Genomic DNA, 18,384 nt, shown 5'->3' with positions numbered 1-18,384 from the left:
GAGCGATGTGAGTTCGGAGGGCAGCCAGGCTGCTGAGGGGCTTGGAACACTGTTGCCACAGGTAATAATTAGCATTGACTCCATGATTGGGGAAGGCTGATCAATTGCTTTATTATAGCATCATATACTATATTATATGATATATATATATATACTGTACTTATTATATACTTATTAAGAAACTCGGTAACCCTTACAACCAATCTGACACAGCTTTTGCCTAACTGGTCAATCAATTCCAACACCATCCAGTGTTCAATTAAGAAATCACCCTTTGGTAAACAAATCTCCATGACACATTCTGCATGTGCACAACAGTTGGTGCAACAAGTGGAGGTAAGAGTTGTTTCTCATTCTTTTCTCTGATCTTCTCACAGCCTTCTCCAGGAAAGTGCCTGGGAAAGTCTGTGCCTGTTCTCTGTGGCCAGGGAGCTGCTGCCACAGAACACAAACCCTGTGAGGAGCCACTGAGGGAGCTGGGGTGCTCAGCCTGGAGAAAAGGAGACTCAGAGGTGACCTTATTGCTCTCTACAACTCCCTGAAAGGTGGTTGTAGTCAGGTGGGGTTGGTCTCCTTTTCCAGTCAGCACTGACAGAACCAGAGGAGACAGCCTCAAGCTGCACCAAGGGAAATATAGATTGGATATAAGGAAAAAGTTTTTCATAGAAAGAGTGATAAAGTTCTGGAATGCTCTGCCCAGGGAGGTGGTGGAGTCCCCATCCCTGGGTGTGTTTAACAAAGCCTGGATGTGGCACTGAGTGCCAGGGTTTGGTTGAGGTGCTGGGGCTGGGTTGGACTCCATGATCTTGAAGGTCTCTCCCAACCTGGTGATTCTGTGAATTCTGTGAATTTCCTGAGTCTGCCAGGGTGGTGAAGAGACACCCAGCTCCACTAGAAATGCCCTTTCCACACCACTGAAGATGCCCTTTTGTGGAATCATTAAGGCTGGAAAAGACTTTCGAGACCATTGAGTCCAATTTCCAAGCAAGTACCACCAAACCCTACTGCCCAGTGCTGCACTGACCCATTGTTTGAATGCTTCCAGGAGTGGTAACTCCACCATTCCCCTGGTGAGAAGATAGTATTTTTAACAAAAAGTATGACTACAGTTTTAGGAATTCCAGAATGAAGTGGATTGTAAAAACAAAACAATTCAGGTTTCTACTAGAAATGAGCCAGTCTGCCTAAACAAAAAATAAACCAAGAAAAAGCTGGACAAGTCCCTTAGTGTTCTCCTGTACAGCAAGGAGAAATGAAGATGAAACCAAGCCCGTGAAAGCACTGTGAGAAAGCCCAGCCTGTGACAGGCTGCCAGTCTATGAGCTAGTCTGACTTTTGCCTCATTTTTTATTTAAAAAATCAATTTCAGTACATGAATAGTGCAAGCCAAGTAGTGCCTTTCATAGGAATGACTGCACTCCATGGGTGGGTAGAATTGCCTGGTGTGCAAGGATACCCCAAACACACCACCTCTGCCATTTTACTCAGGCCTTCCTCCCTCTTCCTTCTCTGTTTAGGAGTTCCCAAAATCCTCACAAGTATGGAAAAGTTTATGGAAGAACCTTAGGCTCTGGGCTAACCCTTTCTCTGTCCTGCTGCATCCATGGGAGAAGTGATGTACGCCATTTAAGTCCTAATTTTGAGGGAACCCCAGTGATCTGGTGTCAGGGATGGGACCACAGGCCTGGCGAGGATTTACCAGAACTTACTATTTTTCAGAGCAACGATAAAAAACTCTTGGTTTCAGCCACAGGGAACTGCCAAGGGGCCTGCAAACCACAAGTGACACACTGTCCCAGCACTGATGGCTGTAAGGATTTTCTATTTTCCCTTAACTGTGCTGTGGAAGACAGCACACAATGGAAAAACATTCAGCTAAATGGAGAACACCACCTGAATACTGCTTTTGAAGCTATTGATCTTATTGACTTACTTGAAATGCAACAGAGTATTTCAGCAGGACTCGCTGACTCCACACTTTTGAAGGATTTAGGGGGTCTGTAATTTTCCCTAGGAGAATATTATTCACCTAACGGAAGCCCATAGGTGCTAACATTAATTTTCTATTACCATTAACTGCACGCATCCTGCAGCATCGATTATCAGGCTCTATTTATGCCTAAAATCTCCCTGCATGGACATGGATCCAGAGCATGGTGCTTCTGTAACATTCCCCAAGTCAGGAGAGGAGGCTGGTAAGAGCTCTGTGCCTGCATGGCATTTAAAATACCTCAGCTCCAGCAGGTACTGAACCACAGCCCTACGAACATCAAACCCGTGCCTGTGCAAATCCCTGGAATTCACACCCAGTATATTGCTGCTGGAATCTGGTCTGGCTCCTGATTAACACAGTAATTAAATTCTTATGGTAAAGAAGAACTGGTGACAGCAGCTAGAGGATTCCAGAGAGCATTCCTCTTGGGGAAGGTGTTGGCCTTGACATCCACACACCCTGTTGGCTTTCACCAGTGGAACGCAAAACATCAGAGATCTCCTGGGTGTTTGCTGCAGCTCCCTGGACAAGCCTTCACACAACATCAAAACCAACACAATATAGAGTTCATTGAACAATACACTCAGAATTTAGGGTCCAAGAGTGCTGGATTACAATTCCACAAAGTCTGGTTTAATTCCTGATGTGTCTGTAGTACAATTTCTGTGGCATACTGAGTTTACGTGCCAGTTTCCACAGGTGAAGTGGGATAGAAATTCCTCCCTCCTGCTTTTTCTATCATTCTTAAGGCATCAGTGCCTCAACTCTGATGTGTCCTGTATGTGCTTCACTAGTGCAAAGCAAGGGATATTTATTGTATATTCTGAGAGCTCAGTGACTGGTATAAATGCAAAGCCATAGACTTGGAGAAGTTTGCAGACATGTCAAAATCCTTTATACCCATTTATATTCTGAAGTGAATGATTTCTTTGCCTGCTGAGGAGATTTTTTTCAGCGTTTCTTTTTGCTGCAGGAAATAAATGCTAATGCTGACTTTCCATCTGGTGGATATAAAGGTAGATCCTGCTATAGCAACCACATTTGGAAAGTGAGATTTGGGCTGAATCTGAAAAGAAAAGCATCACTGCAACAGGATTCCCAAGAGACAGCAAGACAAGCATGTCCAAATCTGTGCCCTCCCTTATCTAAAGCTACAGAAAAATTAGTATTAAAGCACAAGCAGATGGTCAGAGACATGGAACTGCTTCTGTATAAAAAACTCTTCAGTTTGGGAAAAAAAGTGGCTGAGGGAGAGTATGAAAGAGATAAATAAAGTTAAGTGTGGCCTGGAGAAGACTGAAAGAAAGACCACCCATTTCTTATACAAGCTGCAGAACTGTCAGACCCTGCTCCCCTCACAGAACATGGAACCTGTCCTTTTTCTGCAACACCCTACACATGATTTAAGAGAAATTCATGCACGACAGCTAAGAAAGTTATTGTCAAGGGGAACAAAAAATAGTTTTGTGTTTTGATTTTTCAATGCTCAGAGCACACAGGGCTCCAGACAGCTTTTGAAAGCCCTGGAGTCCCAGCAGCACACCTGGGAGCAGGCGCAGATCACTGAAAGCTCAGCCTCGTGCTGTCCCCAGCCCCGCTTGCAGGGTTTGATGCTGTGTCCAGCTGTCAGCACCTCCTCCCCGGGCAGGTGGGGCTGAGGCAGCGCACGCCCAGGCAGGGAGCTCGTGATGCTGAGGGAGGTGACACCTGCCACCAGCTCCCGCGCTCCTCTGCCCGAGTGAGAACAGCACATCTTGCTGTCAGGACGAAGGGAACGTATTTTCATAGGCAACCCTCCAACTTGTGTATAATTGCCTGCAACTGGGACTTGGAAGAGGCCTGCATTTGGAGAACTCTGAGCGGTGAAAAGAGGCTGCATCTGTACTGAATTCAAGGCAGTGAAATTCAGTGTAAATATGATTACTTGATTTTTTAAAAAATGTTGTATTGTTTACTATAAACACTATTTAACTATTGTGAATAATATTTCTGAGATAGCTCATTAAACTCTGCTGCTTTTGCTTCAGCAACTTCCCTGGTAAAAGCTGAGAAGGGCTAAAGTGAAAAACTACCCTTAAAATGTTAGCAGTTTTTAAAAACAAACAAGTTTAGCAATCTGGACTAATTAGGAACATTACTGGCTCCGAGTGAAGGAACAGAATAGTATTAAATCTGGTAGCTTAACTGTACCTGTTCAATATTCATTAGCACAAATTTCTTGGAGGAAAGTCTGCTGCATTAATTAGGACTTCCAATCCCAAGCACAGTTGATAATATGTTTATTCAAATCCCTGTAATTCTTTTGTGCTATTCCACCCTTGTCTCTTTTTATCCCTGTCTCTAGGCCAAAACCTACTTCAGGTGTTCAAATGTGGAGAAGGTTCCTCCTCAAACCAGAGAGGAACTGAACAGACTAACATTTTATTTCAGTGGGACTTGATTTAATCATACCAATGAAATAAATCATAGAATTTTGGAATGGTTTGGGTTGGAAGGGAGCTAAAAGCTCACCTTGTTCCACCCCCTGCCATGGGCAGGGACACCTTCCACTAGCCCAGGCTGCTCCAAGCCCTGTCTAACATGACCCTGGGCACTTCCAGGGATCCAGGGGCAGCCACAGCTGCTCTGGGCACCCTGTGCCAGGGCCTGCCCACCCTCTGAATTCCTTCCCAATATCCCATCTATCCCTGTTCTCTGTCTGTTTAAAGCCATTCCCCCTTGTCTTGGCACTCCAGGCCCTTGTAAGATGTCCCTCTCTGTGACCACTTCTGATTTCAGGGTTATTGGTTCTCTGTCCTTCAGGACTGCACGAAGCTTCCCAGAAACACAGCACAAACACCGTGCCTATTTTCAGAGCTCGGTGACTCAAGACCTAAAAGAAAATCCTTTTTTTCTTCTGATGCAGAAAAATGACACAGTGAAAGCAGGGCAATTTTGATGGCATCCAATAACGGACATTTCCAAGTACCCCCCACCCAGTGACCCCGGGACAACACCCACCACACACCCGACACGTGTCTGTGCATGTGCACATGTGAGTCAGACAGAGCAGCCTGGCCTACTGCAGTGGCTTTATAAATATTCATCAGTGGGCATCTCTACATCCACGCCCACCCCAAAAGCCAGACTTTCTGTTTAAAAGCACTACTTACATCAATATGTGAGTACTGTTGCTCCTCAGGGATGACTTAAAATTAGTCTGCAGCATTAGCACTGTGTTAGTGAGAACCTCCCTGCTGTCAGAGCTGCTTGTTTTGCACAACCACACAGTCTGCTGAGGCACAGCAGCACCTGCCAGAGCCAAGCCAAACCATCCCTCAGGAGCAAGGCTCCTGGGAGGTCACGCACCTGTAATTGTGGAACCAGTTGATCACGGTGCTGGTTTTCAAGTTGAGCTGTGTGGCGAGTTCCTCAATGGTTTTTGGTGATGGGTATGGCTTTTGCTGGTAGGCTCGTTTGAGAGCTTCTTTCTCCTCTGGTGCCAGCACCACCCGGGGCTTCTTGAGCTGGTGCTGGGGCTGGGGGCTGGCGCCCTGGCTGTAGTCGATGCCAGCGGACGAGGACTCACAGGACTGGCTGTCGCTGACGGAGCTGTGCCGCCGCTTCATGTAGGCTGGAAGAGAAGCACAGTGGGTCAGCCCGGGCTCAGTACAAATGCACAATCAATGGATTTTTGTCTATCAGGGTCTTTTTAACTTGGGTATAAACTTGCTGCTGTGAGAGGGAAAGATTGGGAAAGCTGAGGGATAAACACGGAGATGGCAGGTGGGGATGCAGGGATGGGCTGCTGGGAGGGGATGGGAAGGATGGGGTGCCACCAGAGACCAAATGAGGGGAGGATGAAAGAGGCAGAAAGAGAAGAAAAGAGGGTAAGTCAGCTGGAAACCTGCCAGAGTTTTCTGCCTTTACAATGAACGTGGGACACGAATGACAGGGTTTAGTTCACACGACTCATTTCAGATTCACTCCTTCGAGAGGAGTGAACTCCCACGTAAGGCCCTGACTGGGACAGTAGTGCTTCGTTTTGACTGAAAGGGCTTTGGTGGTTAAAACACTTCAGGTGTACACGGAGGTGTCTCTGACATGAAGGAAAATATGACTGTGGAAGTGGAGCTGCAGCATTCCCAGACTTCCCAAACCATCTCCGACACACGATGGCGCCTGGAGCCCGGAGATGCCAGGGACGGGCTGAACAACCATCAGGGCTGAACAACCATCAGGGCTGAACAGCCATCAGGCTGCCTCTCCCTTCAGCTCTCTGCTGTGGCAGTGACAGGTTATGAAAGAAAACCAGCCCCCAGCGCCCTCCTCCCCTCCACAAAGCTCCTTCCAAAACACAGACACTTTTAAGAAAGCTCTCCCTGCACTGATGGGCTCGGTGAAGCTGATGGCAGGAGCCTGTGATCCTGCCACTGACCTTCCTCCCTGACTGGGAGTGAATTATCCTGGCAAATTCCACAAGGAAGGAGTCCCAGCAAAGGCTGTCACTGACTTGATTGATTTACACTGGGCATGGAGAGGTGGGATTTATTGCACCTGGCAGTATCATGCACAAGCATTGCTAATGAGGGGGCTGAAAACAGCAAATATAAATGAATCTTATCAATAAAATATTTAAAGGCCTACTAAATACCTTCTAGATATTTAAGAGTTTACATATTCAAGAGCTAAAATTTGACAACCTCATGTATTAAATTCCAGATTTCACCAGCCTGACATCAATTCAGGAGGCATTAAATCTCCAGGAGCCAGGAGCTCTGGTCAGAGCCAGGGACATTGTGGTGCCAGTCACACTGGTCAGCAACCAAATTCTTCAAAAATTAATTTTTTCTCTCCCCACAGCTCTGCCTGCAGGCTGAGGCTGCACAGTGAATAAAAAATCAGTGCAATCAAATAAACTATAGTGTTCAAAGCCCAGCCAATGCCTCCTGGCAGGGCTCCCTCCAGGACTGGCTGGGTTTTCTGGCTCCAGCGGGTTCCAGCACCCTGCCCCTCTCCATGGTGCCTCCAGTGGGACCTTTGGCACTGTGGCTTTACTATCATGGAAGTGAATTCTGAACACACTCTGTAACCTTTGGGGGTATCTGCATGCCCACATTTTGCTTTTCCTGAATATGACAGATTACCTGAGGATTGCCTGCTGTGTAAGATCACTGATATGGAACACAACGTGAGCTGCTTGTGATCCATCACTCTGACGTGACACAGTCCTGCACACGTTTACATAACCATAAAAAACAAAGTGTTGTTTGCTTTTTTTTTTTAATAAATCTCCTTTAAAAATCCACCTATTTAAGTTGTTCCAACCAGATGTAAAACTGCAAAAAATCTGCATTATTTCAAGGCAACCTATTGGCCTTATTTTTGCAGCCTTCAAGGAACTGTTACAACCTTCAGCCATGGAATTAATCATTCCAGGAAGATAATCTCATATTTCTATGAAGTGTTTAATCTCAAAACTCCTTCCTGGGTGTTATTTCCTCTTTGCATTGACCTGCAAACTTCAGCCAAGGCTCCCTTGTTTCCTTGCACTGCAGAACCAAGAGGCTGGAGGACAGCATCCACCACCTCAGCAAGGGGCAGCAGCTTCAAGGAGGCCACGAGGCAGAACAGAACCTGGCATGGGAGATGTGACAGGGGCTCAGACCACCTCCAACTGGAGTTTCTGGACTTTGGCCAGGTGACTGAGCCAGCATGAGACACACAGTGATCAGGATGGGCTGGATCTCCCTTTGTCTGCTCTCCAAAGGATGGGGTTTCTGGCAGGGCAGAGCTCCTGTCTTAAGCAGCAAAGGACAATCTGGAGCTGTGAGAGCTTGGGAAAAATGTCATTCCTTCCTCTGCTCCTGTAACCTCACACTGGGATCACAAAAGGTGCACTGGCTGAGATGGACTGCTCTCATGTGAATGGAACAAATTATATAAAAGCACATATTTCATTAAAATACAAATAAAAAGGAGGATGTCCCACTGTTCTGTCAGAGCAATTGTTTTCTGGAGAATAATCTACCATCACTGGGCTAAAGGCAGAACTAGGACTCAAGACTTCAGGCTTTAATGCTGGTCTCTGGAAACTTAAATGACATTTTTAAAAACTTGTCCATTTTTATTTTTAAACATATGTGCTGCGTGCAGACAACGTAAGGAAATCACTCAGCTCATTTGCAGTGACAGCAAGGCTCAAACTGCAATCCAAGTTGCAAACACATTTTATTTTTGGAGAAGTTTGATTTTTGTCTGTGACCAGCCTCCACTCCTCAGGAGACATATGAAAAAGAAGGAAACCCAGGTGTAATTTGGGCAAAGGTCTGGGTCTGAGGCTGACTGAGTTACACCTTTCCCCCCCAGCATGTGCCCAGCTATGGATGCCACAGACACCATTGCACAGCTGCCCACTGAGCTAAAACAGAGCCCCCTTTAATATGATTTTTACCTTACGTGGTATTGAACAAGATTATTAAAAAGTGAAATAATGGGGAAATAAAGGGAATTAAATTTTCTTCTGACAGCAGTGCTGTACTACAGGAGTGTGATGCTCCAGCAGCCCAACACCCAGAGGTTATGAGAAGAATAAACTCTTCCAAGGCAGGAAAGGTGTACAGAATATCTCAGCCTGATGAGCACGAAGCCCCAGCTCCTTCCAAAGAGCTTGGTTAGTGTACATTGCAAATTTTCAAAACCTGTTAAAAGGGACATTTATAGAACAAACTTCAGACTGGTGGAACAGGAAAAAAAAAGAGATATGCAGCTCACCTTTATCATAATTATTAATTTACTCCCTTAATAAAATGTGGCAGAGAAATAATTGATAATAATGTTTCACTGGAAGCAGACCCAGTCACATTGTTCTTTAACTGACATTAGCTGAAGGGAAAGTTAAATTCTTAATGTGGCTCTGGAGCAATTTAAAAGGTTAAATCACAGGATCCTTACCTGCATGAAAGGATTTTGCAGAAAATACAGGATTGAATTCACTTTAGACTGCTCTGAGGATAGCACTTGCACAGTTCAGGAGCTCAGAGCAGAGTCTCAATGATTTATGGCCTTATCTCTATTCAGATGCCATCTACAGACCATATGTATCACTCACTATTTGATAAGAATCCAGTTTAGAAAATCGTTTTGAAAGGATATTGTCAGTACTACTTTTAAATTATTTTTATTTTATTTTGCTGCATTATGGGCAATATTCTCTGTGAGGCTATAAAAACCCAGCTAGTTGACAATTTTATTCCTGCCATGTTTCTAATACAGCAAAACTCCTCAAGATTCCCTTTGGTTTACAGTTGTAAGTGGGAAACCCAAGAGGATTTTACTCCCCATGGAAGATCATACACGTGCTAAGATACTGAACTGCTTTATATTATACTGGTTACTGTGACAAGGGTTTGAATTTCTTCTTAAAAGCTTGCAAGACTATAATTTTCCCAGAAGCTCCCTCACTGCAATTTTAAATATAATCACCAAGTTCTTGATCAAATGTGTAAATGCTTTCAGAACATCAGTCAACAGCAGAGCTTTCAGTGTACACGATTAATGATGTCTGTGCTAATATCATTAAGGGGTAGCTCCAGAGATGTATGTATCATTAATTAGTTAACTGCTGATAATGGCAGCCCACGAGTCTCTCTTGTAAAATCACATGAACATACTAAAAACAGGGCTCTGAATAACCACTGGGTTTTAGTGATGAATTTAAAATGGAGAGAGCTGGATAAATTTGCAGGATGTACTTCCTACTCAGATACCCAGTAACAACTCGGAGCACTCACAGGTCCATCCCCATGACCCTGTTTTATGTGAGCATAACACAAATTTTATTTTATTAACACAATCACCTTACCTCTCTCTATAAAGGCTACAAATATCATTATTCTGCAAGAGCCTTTTATAAAGGCTGCATTTTTCTCTCCTCCCAGCAACCATCAGTGCAGGACTGGCAAGGAGCTTTCCCAGGAATCAATGCACACTTCTTCCAGCCCAACATCTGTGACCAGCTGCAGCACTATTAACTAATAACCCAAAGGCAGCTCCCAAACCCACATTTCTCATTTGGTAAGGCAAGTTATCAGTGATACACCAGGGCCTCAGTAATTAATCTATAGGAGAAAACAGCAATGATTCCCCAGCAGCTGGTGAATATTTAGGGTTTGGGGTTGGCTTTTGGTCGTGTGTTTGTTTTATTTTGAGATCTATCTGCTTGAGCAAGCATCAAATAAAAGCTCCAAAATAAGTTGTGGTGAAGTCCTTTTGCATAAGCCTCCTAAGAGTGGATCAGTGCTGCCTCTCCACTGTTTCTGGAGGGTTCTAAAAGCCAGGCTGAGGAGAGGAAGGCGTGAGTCAGCACGCTGCTCCCGGTTACCTTTTTTCTCCATGCGCTTCATATCCATCAGCTTCTCCACGTTGTTGGGATCGTTGAGCCACAGCTGCATGCGGACAAAGGGCTCCCTTCCCTTCAGACTCAGCTTGTGCCAGGGCTTGGGGCGAGCCAGCAGGTCTGAGACAGAGCCTTGTGTCAGCCCCAGGATTGTCTCCCCGAACAAACGCTGACCTAATGTGGAATTGAGAAGCGCATGAATTCGCTCAGCCGGGACACGGCGAAGAACACGAGATCATTCCTCAATTATTCTTACTTCAGAACTGCTTCAAAAACCCAGAAGAAACATTTAGGAGAATAAATGCTCTGCCCCCCCACTAGAAGGGTAAATACTGAGCTTTAGTTTAATCCTCAGGATCTGCCTGGGATAAAGGGAGAAGCTCAACATGTTTGGGGAGCGGGACCTTACAGTGAAACAGTGTGCAAAAAATAAAACTAGGAGAGGAAAAATAAACTGAACTTCTAGCTAAGCAGGCAGCTAGTGAGAGCAGTGAGGCTACTTAGCTCTTATGCAGGAGGGCAGTGCCACAGCTTTGTTCCAACAGGGCAATCCAAACATTTCCAGCAATCAGTGAACCAAGAGCAATGCAACCTTCCCCTTCAGCAATGGCCATATAAATGTCCTCAGAGAAACATGTATGGAATTTCTGTGCTGTATTATCTGTGGGGATCTAACTGTGTCTTACCCACTAGAGATAATCAGAATTTGCAATACAAATTTTGTTTTACAATCTCTACAGTATTTCTAGTTAAGAATAGTTAATTTTAGTTCTCTTACAAAATGCTGTCATCTGGCAGGGTAAAATCTGTAAATGCTTGACACTGTACAGTGTCCATATGTGCATTGCTGACAATGATTTTATATGGGAAAGGTCTAACTTATCAAGGACTGGGGAAAATGCCTGTGCACCTCAAACCCAACCATGGAGCTGATTTTTTAACCCCCTTCACTTCAGTGTTCTTCCTCGGCTGCCCTGCCTTGATACCAACTTCTGCTCCAGGAGAGAGCCTGGAGGAGTCATCAAGATTTAAGATACAAGTGCTGCTGCCATGGAGTTTCAAGATAACCCAGAGATCTTTCCATAACCCCCAAATTTGGGGCTCAGGGTCTTCTGCCTGATCTGCAGCTTTTGAGTGCCATCACTAACACAACACACATCCCCTTCACATCTCAGCACTTGCAGCCAGTGGTGACCAAGAGATCCCTAAGGAACAATGGGGGTTCTGAGCCCACAGCTCTGCAGGACAAGCCCACACCTGCAAAAACTCTTAGGAGCCCTTCACAGCCTTCCCTGATCCTGCCACAGACAGCTCATGGCAAATATCTGCTCTATGGACCCATCCCCTGCACTTAACTCCACGATTCCCCTCCTCTTTCTCTTTAAAAATATCCCAAGACTTTTGCCCTGGTGGGGTTTTTTTTGCCTGTATGGAGAGAGGAGGGAATATGGGACCAGTCAGAAGCTGCTGAACATCCCACTTGGATGTGTGGGGTAGGTGGGTCTGCAAAGCTTTCAGAGGAAGCAGCTGAGATAATGAGAGACAGACAGACACTCTGCTAATAAGCTCTAAAACTAACCTGAAAACAGTTCCTACAGACTGAACAGAAACCTACATTCAGAATTCACTCAAGTTCCTGAGTAATAAGTGATTTTCCACTACCCTCAATATCAGGAAAATCAGACAAATGAGGTAATTCAGGGGAAATTTTATCAATTTTATCTTTATGTTTTTATTCCATGTTTTGCTGGGGTAACCTGCTGGGTAACCTGCTCCCTGTTTGTATTTAAAAACAACACAAGGCCTCATCCATTTCCCTGTAAACCTGCCAGCTACTAGCAAGATAACACAGCCACTTTAAAAATCTGCTATTGTGTTGCCACATGAACAGGAATATGGGCACAGATTTGCAAAAGGGTTGGGGAATGAGCAGTGCTGGCAGTGCTGCTGAAGGAAATGAACCTTTAAACTACAGCCTAAAAATTAAAAATGCAAATGTGGAAGGAGGTAACATCATGTTCTCTAGGTGTTAAGAACAAAGCTAAAGATGATTGTGTTGTTTATTTCACGTCAGGATATGGCAGGACAGGAGAAAACACCTGAAAGACTCCCAAGCTAAGGGGGAAGGTGTCAGAAATCATCCTCGGGATGGAGCAGGTGTGTCATGCCCCATCTTCATCAGAGCACTATTAATAACAGGAATATTTTAAAGCACAGGTTTCCTAAAATTCCTCCCACCCTCCATGCCTGTTCCCGTTGATGTGGATCCTAATGGACAGACCTGTGCTGGTTTCATGGAAAGTCTTGACCCTTCCTACAAAATGCCCAATATCCCCTCTCCTCAAACAGCTGAGTGCATCTGCTTCCCTCTGGGAGCTCTGTGCAGCCCAGCAGGGAATCCCATGGGGATACTCTGAATTTTGGGGCTCAGAACATCAGCAGCATCTCAGTGTGAACACTGCCAGCACGCTGTGCTGAAGCTCAGAACCTTCAGAGAATGGTTTGGGTTGGAAGGGACCTTAAAGATCACCCAGTTCCAACTCCTAGTGAAAGGAACACCTTCCACTGCCCCAGGCTGCTCCAAGCCCTGTCCAACCTGGACACTTCCAGGGATCCAGGGGCAGCCACAGCTGCTGCTGGGACCTCCCCACCCTCACAGGGAACAACTCCTTCCTAACATCCCATCTGAACCTACTCTGCTTCACTTTGAAGCCATTCCCCCAGCTGGTGAGGGGAGGAGAGACCCTCCCAGCTCAGTCTGAATTGTTCTGTACAATTCTGTGGTCTCTACTGGCTGGTGACACTGGGACACCTCAGCCACCACCAATTGCCTGTGGCCTAAAGCAGAGAAACCTGTGCACCAGAAAACCTGGTGCACTAGCACACTGAGGGCACAAAAGGAGACATTGAAACTGGTTCCACACCTAATGCAGAGTTTGGGGCACATTTCCTGGCTCTTCTGCTGCTTTTTAGGCTTGTCAGCCACACTGTAGGAAAACAAAAATCATGGGAAATAAAAAAGACTAAGTAAAAATGGCATCAAAGCAAATGTAAACAAAAATACTTTTTCTTTTTTTTTTTCCAAACCTCTCTGGAACACCAGAGCAGGTACAGCACTCAATAGCATTTTGCCCAAAAACCAGAGGCTTGGATCTGCAAACCCTTACCATGATTTGGGGCTTTATCTCTACCTTATCTCCACTAAACAAGCAACCACCATCTGCCCCAGCCAAGTGCATGGGCAAGGAATTCTGCTGGGCTCAGTGGAACACAATCTCATCCAGGATCTGTCAATGATCAAGGCCATTTCCTTTTTTTCCCCCCAAATGATGTTAAATGAGAACTTGGGACCTCCCCCATCCCAGCGTTTTTCCCCCTTAAAAAATATTTTAAGAAAATAACCTGATATTGTGTGTCTAGTTGAAAAAAGGCTTTCTCACATACTAAAATAGAGGAACTTTTACTTTCACAGTCATCATGTTCAGATGATATGGGTAAAAGTCTTCTCACATAAGTAACAGTCTAAATCTAAACTTTACCCTATTTGTAGTGAAGGAAGAGAAACTGGTACTTCTGAGAGCACCAGACATTCCCCTGAGCACCTGATGCAGGGGGATGAATCCCTTGCTAAGCCCCAGAAGCAGGAGCAGGTAACACTGGGACAGCCTTACTGCCCTCCTGCCAGAGCCCTCAAAGGATCCCAAAAACATCTCCCAAAGCCTTGTGGGGGAAGCAGGGGTTAAAGACATGAAGAACCAGTGATTTAGAGGCACAGTGAGAGCATTAATGTGGACTTCCCATACTCACATCACGTTATTCCCTGTGACTATTCCAAAAACAGTCATGACACTGAAATCAACAGCCAAAAACCCATCTGTAGGCAAAAGCAGCCTCAGCTTTGCACATCTCTGAACAGAAGAACAGAGTGGCCCTGTACACTTATCTCAGGCTCTTCTAAATCTCAGCTGAGTCTGGATTTTCCCTCCCAGCTCTGCAGGGACACTGTGCTCCTGCTTGTGGTGCACCTTCCTCTCCAACCATGCTGGGCTCCTCTACTTCACCCAAAATGGGCCTGGAATGTGCAAGTGTGGGGGAAACAGCCTTTCCCAAGGGGAGACCTCACTGGCTCTGGGGTTCTGGGGGTCCTGCTGGACCCTGTTTTGAGAGGTGAGAGCAGTACCTGGTGGCTGAGCCAGGAGCAGAGCTTAGGAAGAACAAGGGTGTGGTGGCATTTGAAGTAGAGTGTGACAATCTGAAAGGAATTTTCCACCAGTTTAAATAGATTAGGTATCTTTTTAGCAAATTAAACCTTAGGCCAGAGTCAAACCCAGGTATTCTCATACACATCCAGTGTAGCTAACAATAAAAGCATGAACACTTACACGTGATTTTGTTCAAGAAATGAGAATAAAGCGATTTACCAAGATTGTTGTCCGTGAGCACTTCCTTGACCCTCTTGGTGATGCCATAGGTGTCCAGCTCAGGGGACATGGCCACCAGTTCTTGGATGCTGAGTGCAGAGTGGCCTGAGAGTGGCAGAGGGGTCGTGGATTGGGATTCAGAAGCAGGTGGCTCACTGGATTCCTGGGATTTGCCATCCTTACTCGTCTCTATGGCGGGGCAGGGCTGCTGTACCAACTCAGTCAGGCTTTTCACTGATTCACTGGAACTCATGGGAGACTCAGGAGCAGGACTGCAACTGGCAGAAGTCTTTGGAGTACTTTCTGTAATTGAAAAGAGAGGAAAAAAGTCCTCACTTTAGCATAATTGTAATGTTTTGATTGCAGGATATTTAACTTTCCTCCTCATTTATATTCTACCTACTTAAAGAAATGCCTAAGTATGCAAAATGCTACTTGCTATGACTTGGGTACTAAAAAGCCTCTTTTTAAAAATGAGAATTATTTTCTAATTTTATCTTGAGTCGTCTCTGATTTCTTATAAAGACATGATGTACAAATACAAATAAAAATCAGGAAAAACTGAAGTGCAATAGTCTCTAAGTTTGCATGCAATTTCTTTGGTCAGGAAATCTCAGTTTTGCTTGTCACAACATTTTTATGTAAGGACAGTTTTAAAGCTACCATTATAGACTGGTTTAAACTTCTTTCTGTGACTTGTTAAGAAATTCACTCAGCCACTATTTTGTTCTGAGGGATTTTCTACAAGTGACACAACTCTCTATCTTGAGAGCATTATTGATTTAATTTTGTTTCTTATCACACGCATCACATTTCTGCAATTCTCTTTGTCCAGAAATAACAAGATTAAAATACAGTTTGTAATTATGTTGTATTAATTAAAGTGTTTGAGGATCCAACATAAAGATATTGAGTGGATCAGGAGACACCCAAATCTGTTATTGTGACACTCGGTTTAAAAGAAAGCTTTCCCAATCTGTTAATTTGCCAACAACAATAGGTTCTGTACAAAATGTTGTTTTCCCCAATAAATTTATCTCTCACAGAACGTACTGACTGAGGTTATTCAGAGATTCCAGGCATCAGAGGGTACAGGCTGAACCTTTTTTAAAGCAACAACACATAGGCAACGTGGTTTACAAGAACCATCCAGGAGATGAGGAGCACACGATTTCTCTGTCCCCAGCTTTTCCTATTTCTGTGGGGCTGCTTCCTCCTCCTTGCTGTCTCCCACCCATTACTTGCCAGGGTTTATGACATGGACTCCAGCCTCACACACCCCTGGGTGCCTGCAGGAGGCTGGCAGAGCTCTCAGCTGCACAAGGAGCCCAGACCTCATCCAAACCCAGCAGAGCCCAGAATTTTCTGAGCCCTGCAGTGCCACCACAGAGCACTCTCAGGTCCCGTCAGGCAAGGGCTGCCAGCAAACCTCACTGCTTTTTGAGTTTGTTATCCAGAATATTGTCAGATCACTCCAGAGCATGCAGCCTGTGCAGCATGGAAACAGATACCAAATGCTGTAGGGAAATATTGCCACAGGAAAAGTCAGGACCACACGGAGCAGAGTGCAGAGGATAATGGTGTTTGTTGTTCAGGGTCCTGGGAGCTTTCCCAAGCTGCAATCAAGAGCTTCCCTGACACACTCACTTGAAGCTGCTCTCTCAAACCTAAAAATCTCACTTTTTCCTTAGTGCTTTATGTGAGATGCAAAAGAGGAAGACAGAAAGGAAAGCGAGGTGCATGTAAATCTTTAAGGTAAAGGGGATCCTACAAATCCTGTTTCTTCTCTCTGCTCACCCTGGGTCATCATACAACCGAACAGAAACCCTGGGAAATGTTATTTCTGTATCAGGAGCAGCAAAGGAATCATACTGTAAATTTGCCCTGATTCACCCATGCGAGGGACCAATTTGGCAGATCATCCATCTTGTTCACTGTACACTGTCAGGGATGGCATGAATTCCCTACATGATAAACAGATTTCTTCTCAGGTCTGTGTCCTTTAACCCACAGCAAGGTCAAAATTATGGCTGCCTAGCTAATAAACTGCACAGCACTGGTTCAACTTCATCTAATTTTGTCCCTTGTGCCAGCTTATACAAATCTTACTGAATAACTAGAGCAGCTGCAAATTTCCTATACAATTCCTCATCCGTGCATGGCGAGCCACATGCACACACAGAGCACAGGGGAAAAAAAAAAAGAGAAAATAATAAAAAAACCCACCAAAAACCAAACCCAACCCAACCACACAGGACTAAACAAAAGCATTTCCTAATGCCTCCTTCTCCCTCTCCTTTCCCTGCCCAGCCTAATTATGAACACAACAAAGGTAATCTGTGTTATCATCTATCACTGAGATGCTCTCTGTTGCTCACATATTAGCTTATTTATTTTTTATATCACTTACCAAGAGCCTGAATTTCATTTTTAAGACCAATCTGCTGCTCATTTACTCCAAAAGGTGGGATTATCTGAATCTAATTTTGGAAGGCAGTACAGATGACAAACTGCTTTTTCTCCCCACCAAAAGGCAAGTGTACAGTGATTTCAGGCGAGGCATTATGTACATGTACTACAAATAACTCAAAATATGTTCCCTATTCATTTTTAGCATTTTTCCCTTCTGGAAAAACATTTTCAAGATCCCATAAATATTTTAGGAAAAGAGCCATTATTTGGGACAGTAAATTCAATAATCAAATAATGCAAACATTTCCCGTTAATCTACTTAAAAAATTAAACAGACATTTAGAGTACAAGTGACTGCTGACAGAACAAAGGGGAAAATTGACTGTATTCACTATTCCAGATTTAACTGTCAATCCACAGCCATTTCAAATGTTTTATGAAATAATTTGTCTGTATTCATTTCTCTCAAGTTCCTCACAAGACAAAGACACAAATTCAGGATATCTGAAAAATATACATTAAGATTTCCAAAGCAGAAATTGAACATTTCCAATGAAAACAATACACTGAAAGCTTATTTCTTTAAAACTTGCTCTGCTTTTTTAACCCCAGACTGCTCTGAAGAATAACACCAACTTAAAAGCAATCCAGTTTCTTAAAAGTAATATTCACTGGATGTTTTCACATTTGTGTTTAAGGAGGAAAGGACCATTTTGTCCATAGAAATATAAAACTGCACTACAGAACAACCTGCAAACTCCATGACCACCATTTATTGATGAAATTATTTCAATAAATTCCAGGTAAACCAGGGGTTTGTTTTCCAACAGCCTGCATCCAATTTAAGATGTGAGGTAAAAGCTCCAAAGCTTCAAAAATGAGGTGCTGGAAGAGCTGGAGAGATCAAGAGCATCACCAGTGACAAGGTCATTGCAGACACTGGGAAATTTTTAAGTTTCAGGCAGCCAAAATATCAGTGATGCCCTAAGCTTTACAGAGGCTGGGGGGAAACAGGTGTCCCCAAAAATGACTTTATGGGAAGATGGTGACCATCAGACCCTGCATGTGATGAAGACATGGCTTAACACAACATTTTAAATGATTAAAAAATCCATGTAATTTCTGCACAATTACAAGCTGGTGTTGACAAATGCCATGAAAGATGCAAAGACAGCACAAAT

General features: G+C 44.3%; 1 protein-coding gene across 6 annotated transcripts in view; it reads right to left on the bottom strand.

Annotated features, from left to right (window-relative positions):
- The window catches only part of CUX1 (cut like homeobox 1), a 269,656-nt gene that overhangs the window by 32,087 nt on the left and 219,185 nt on the right, over nt 1-18,384 (bottom strand). For 5 of the 6 annotated variants that reach the window (XM_021550817.3, XM_021550818.3, XM_021550820.3 and 2 more), the window contains 3 exons: nt 14,792-15,094; nt 10,356-10,544; nt 5,342-5,606 (listed from right to left, as the gene is read on the bottom strand). The exons of the other annotated variant lie outside the window; for it this stretch is intronic. In XM_021550817.3, the coding sequence (XP_021406492.2) occupies nt 5,342-5,606; nt 10,356-10,544; nt 14,792-15,094 (757 nt within the window). The remainder of the gene's footprint in view (nt 1-5,341; nt 5,607-10,355; nt 10,545-14,791; nt 15,095-18,384) is intronic. 6 annotated transcript variants of the gene reach the window in all.

Source organism: Lonchura striata, chromosome 20, assembly GCF_046129695.1.
Source record: "Lonchura striata isolate bLonStr1 chromosome 20, bLonStr1.mat, whole genome shotgun sequence".
NCBI classification, from domain to species: Eukaryota; Metazoa; Chordata; class Aves; order Passeriformes; family Estrildidae; genus Lonchura; species Lonchura striata.
The sequence above is the reverse complement of the archived record's forward strand: the minus strand, read 5'-3'. Positions and strand labels throughout refer to the sequence as shown.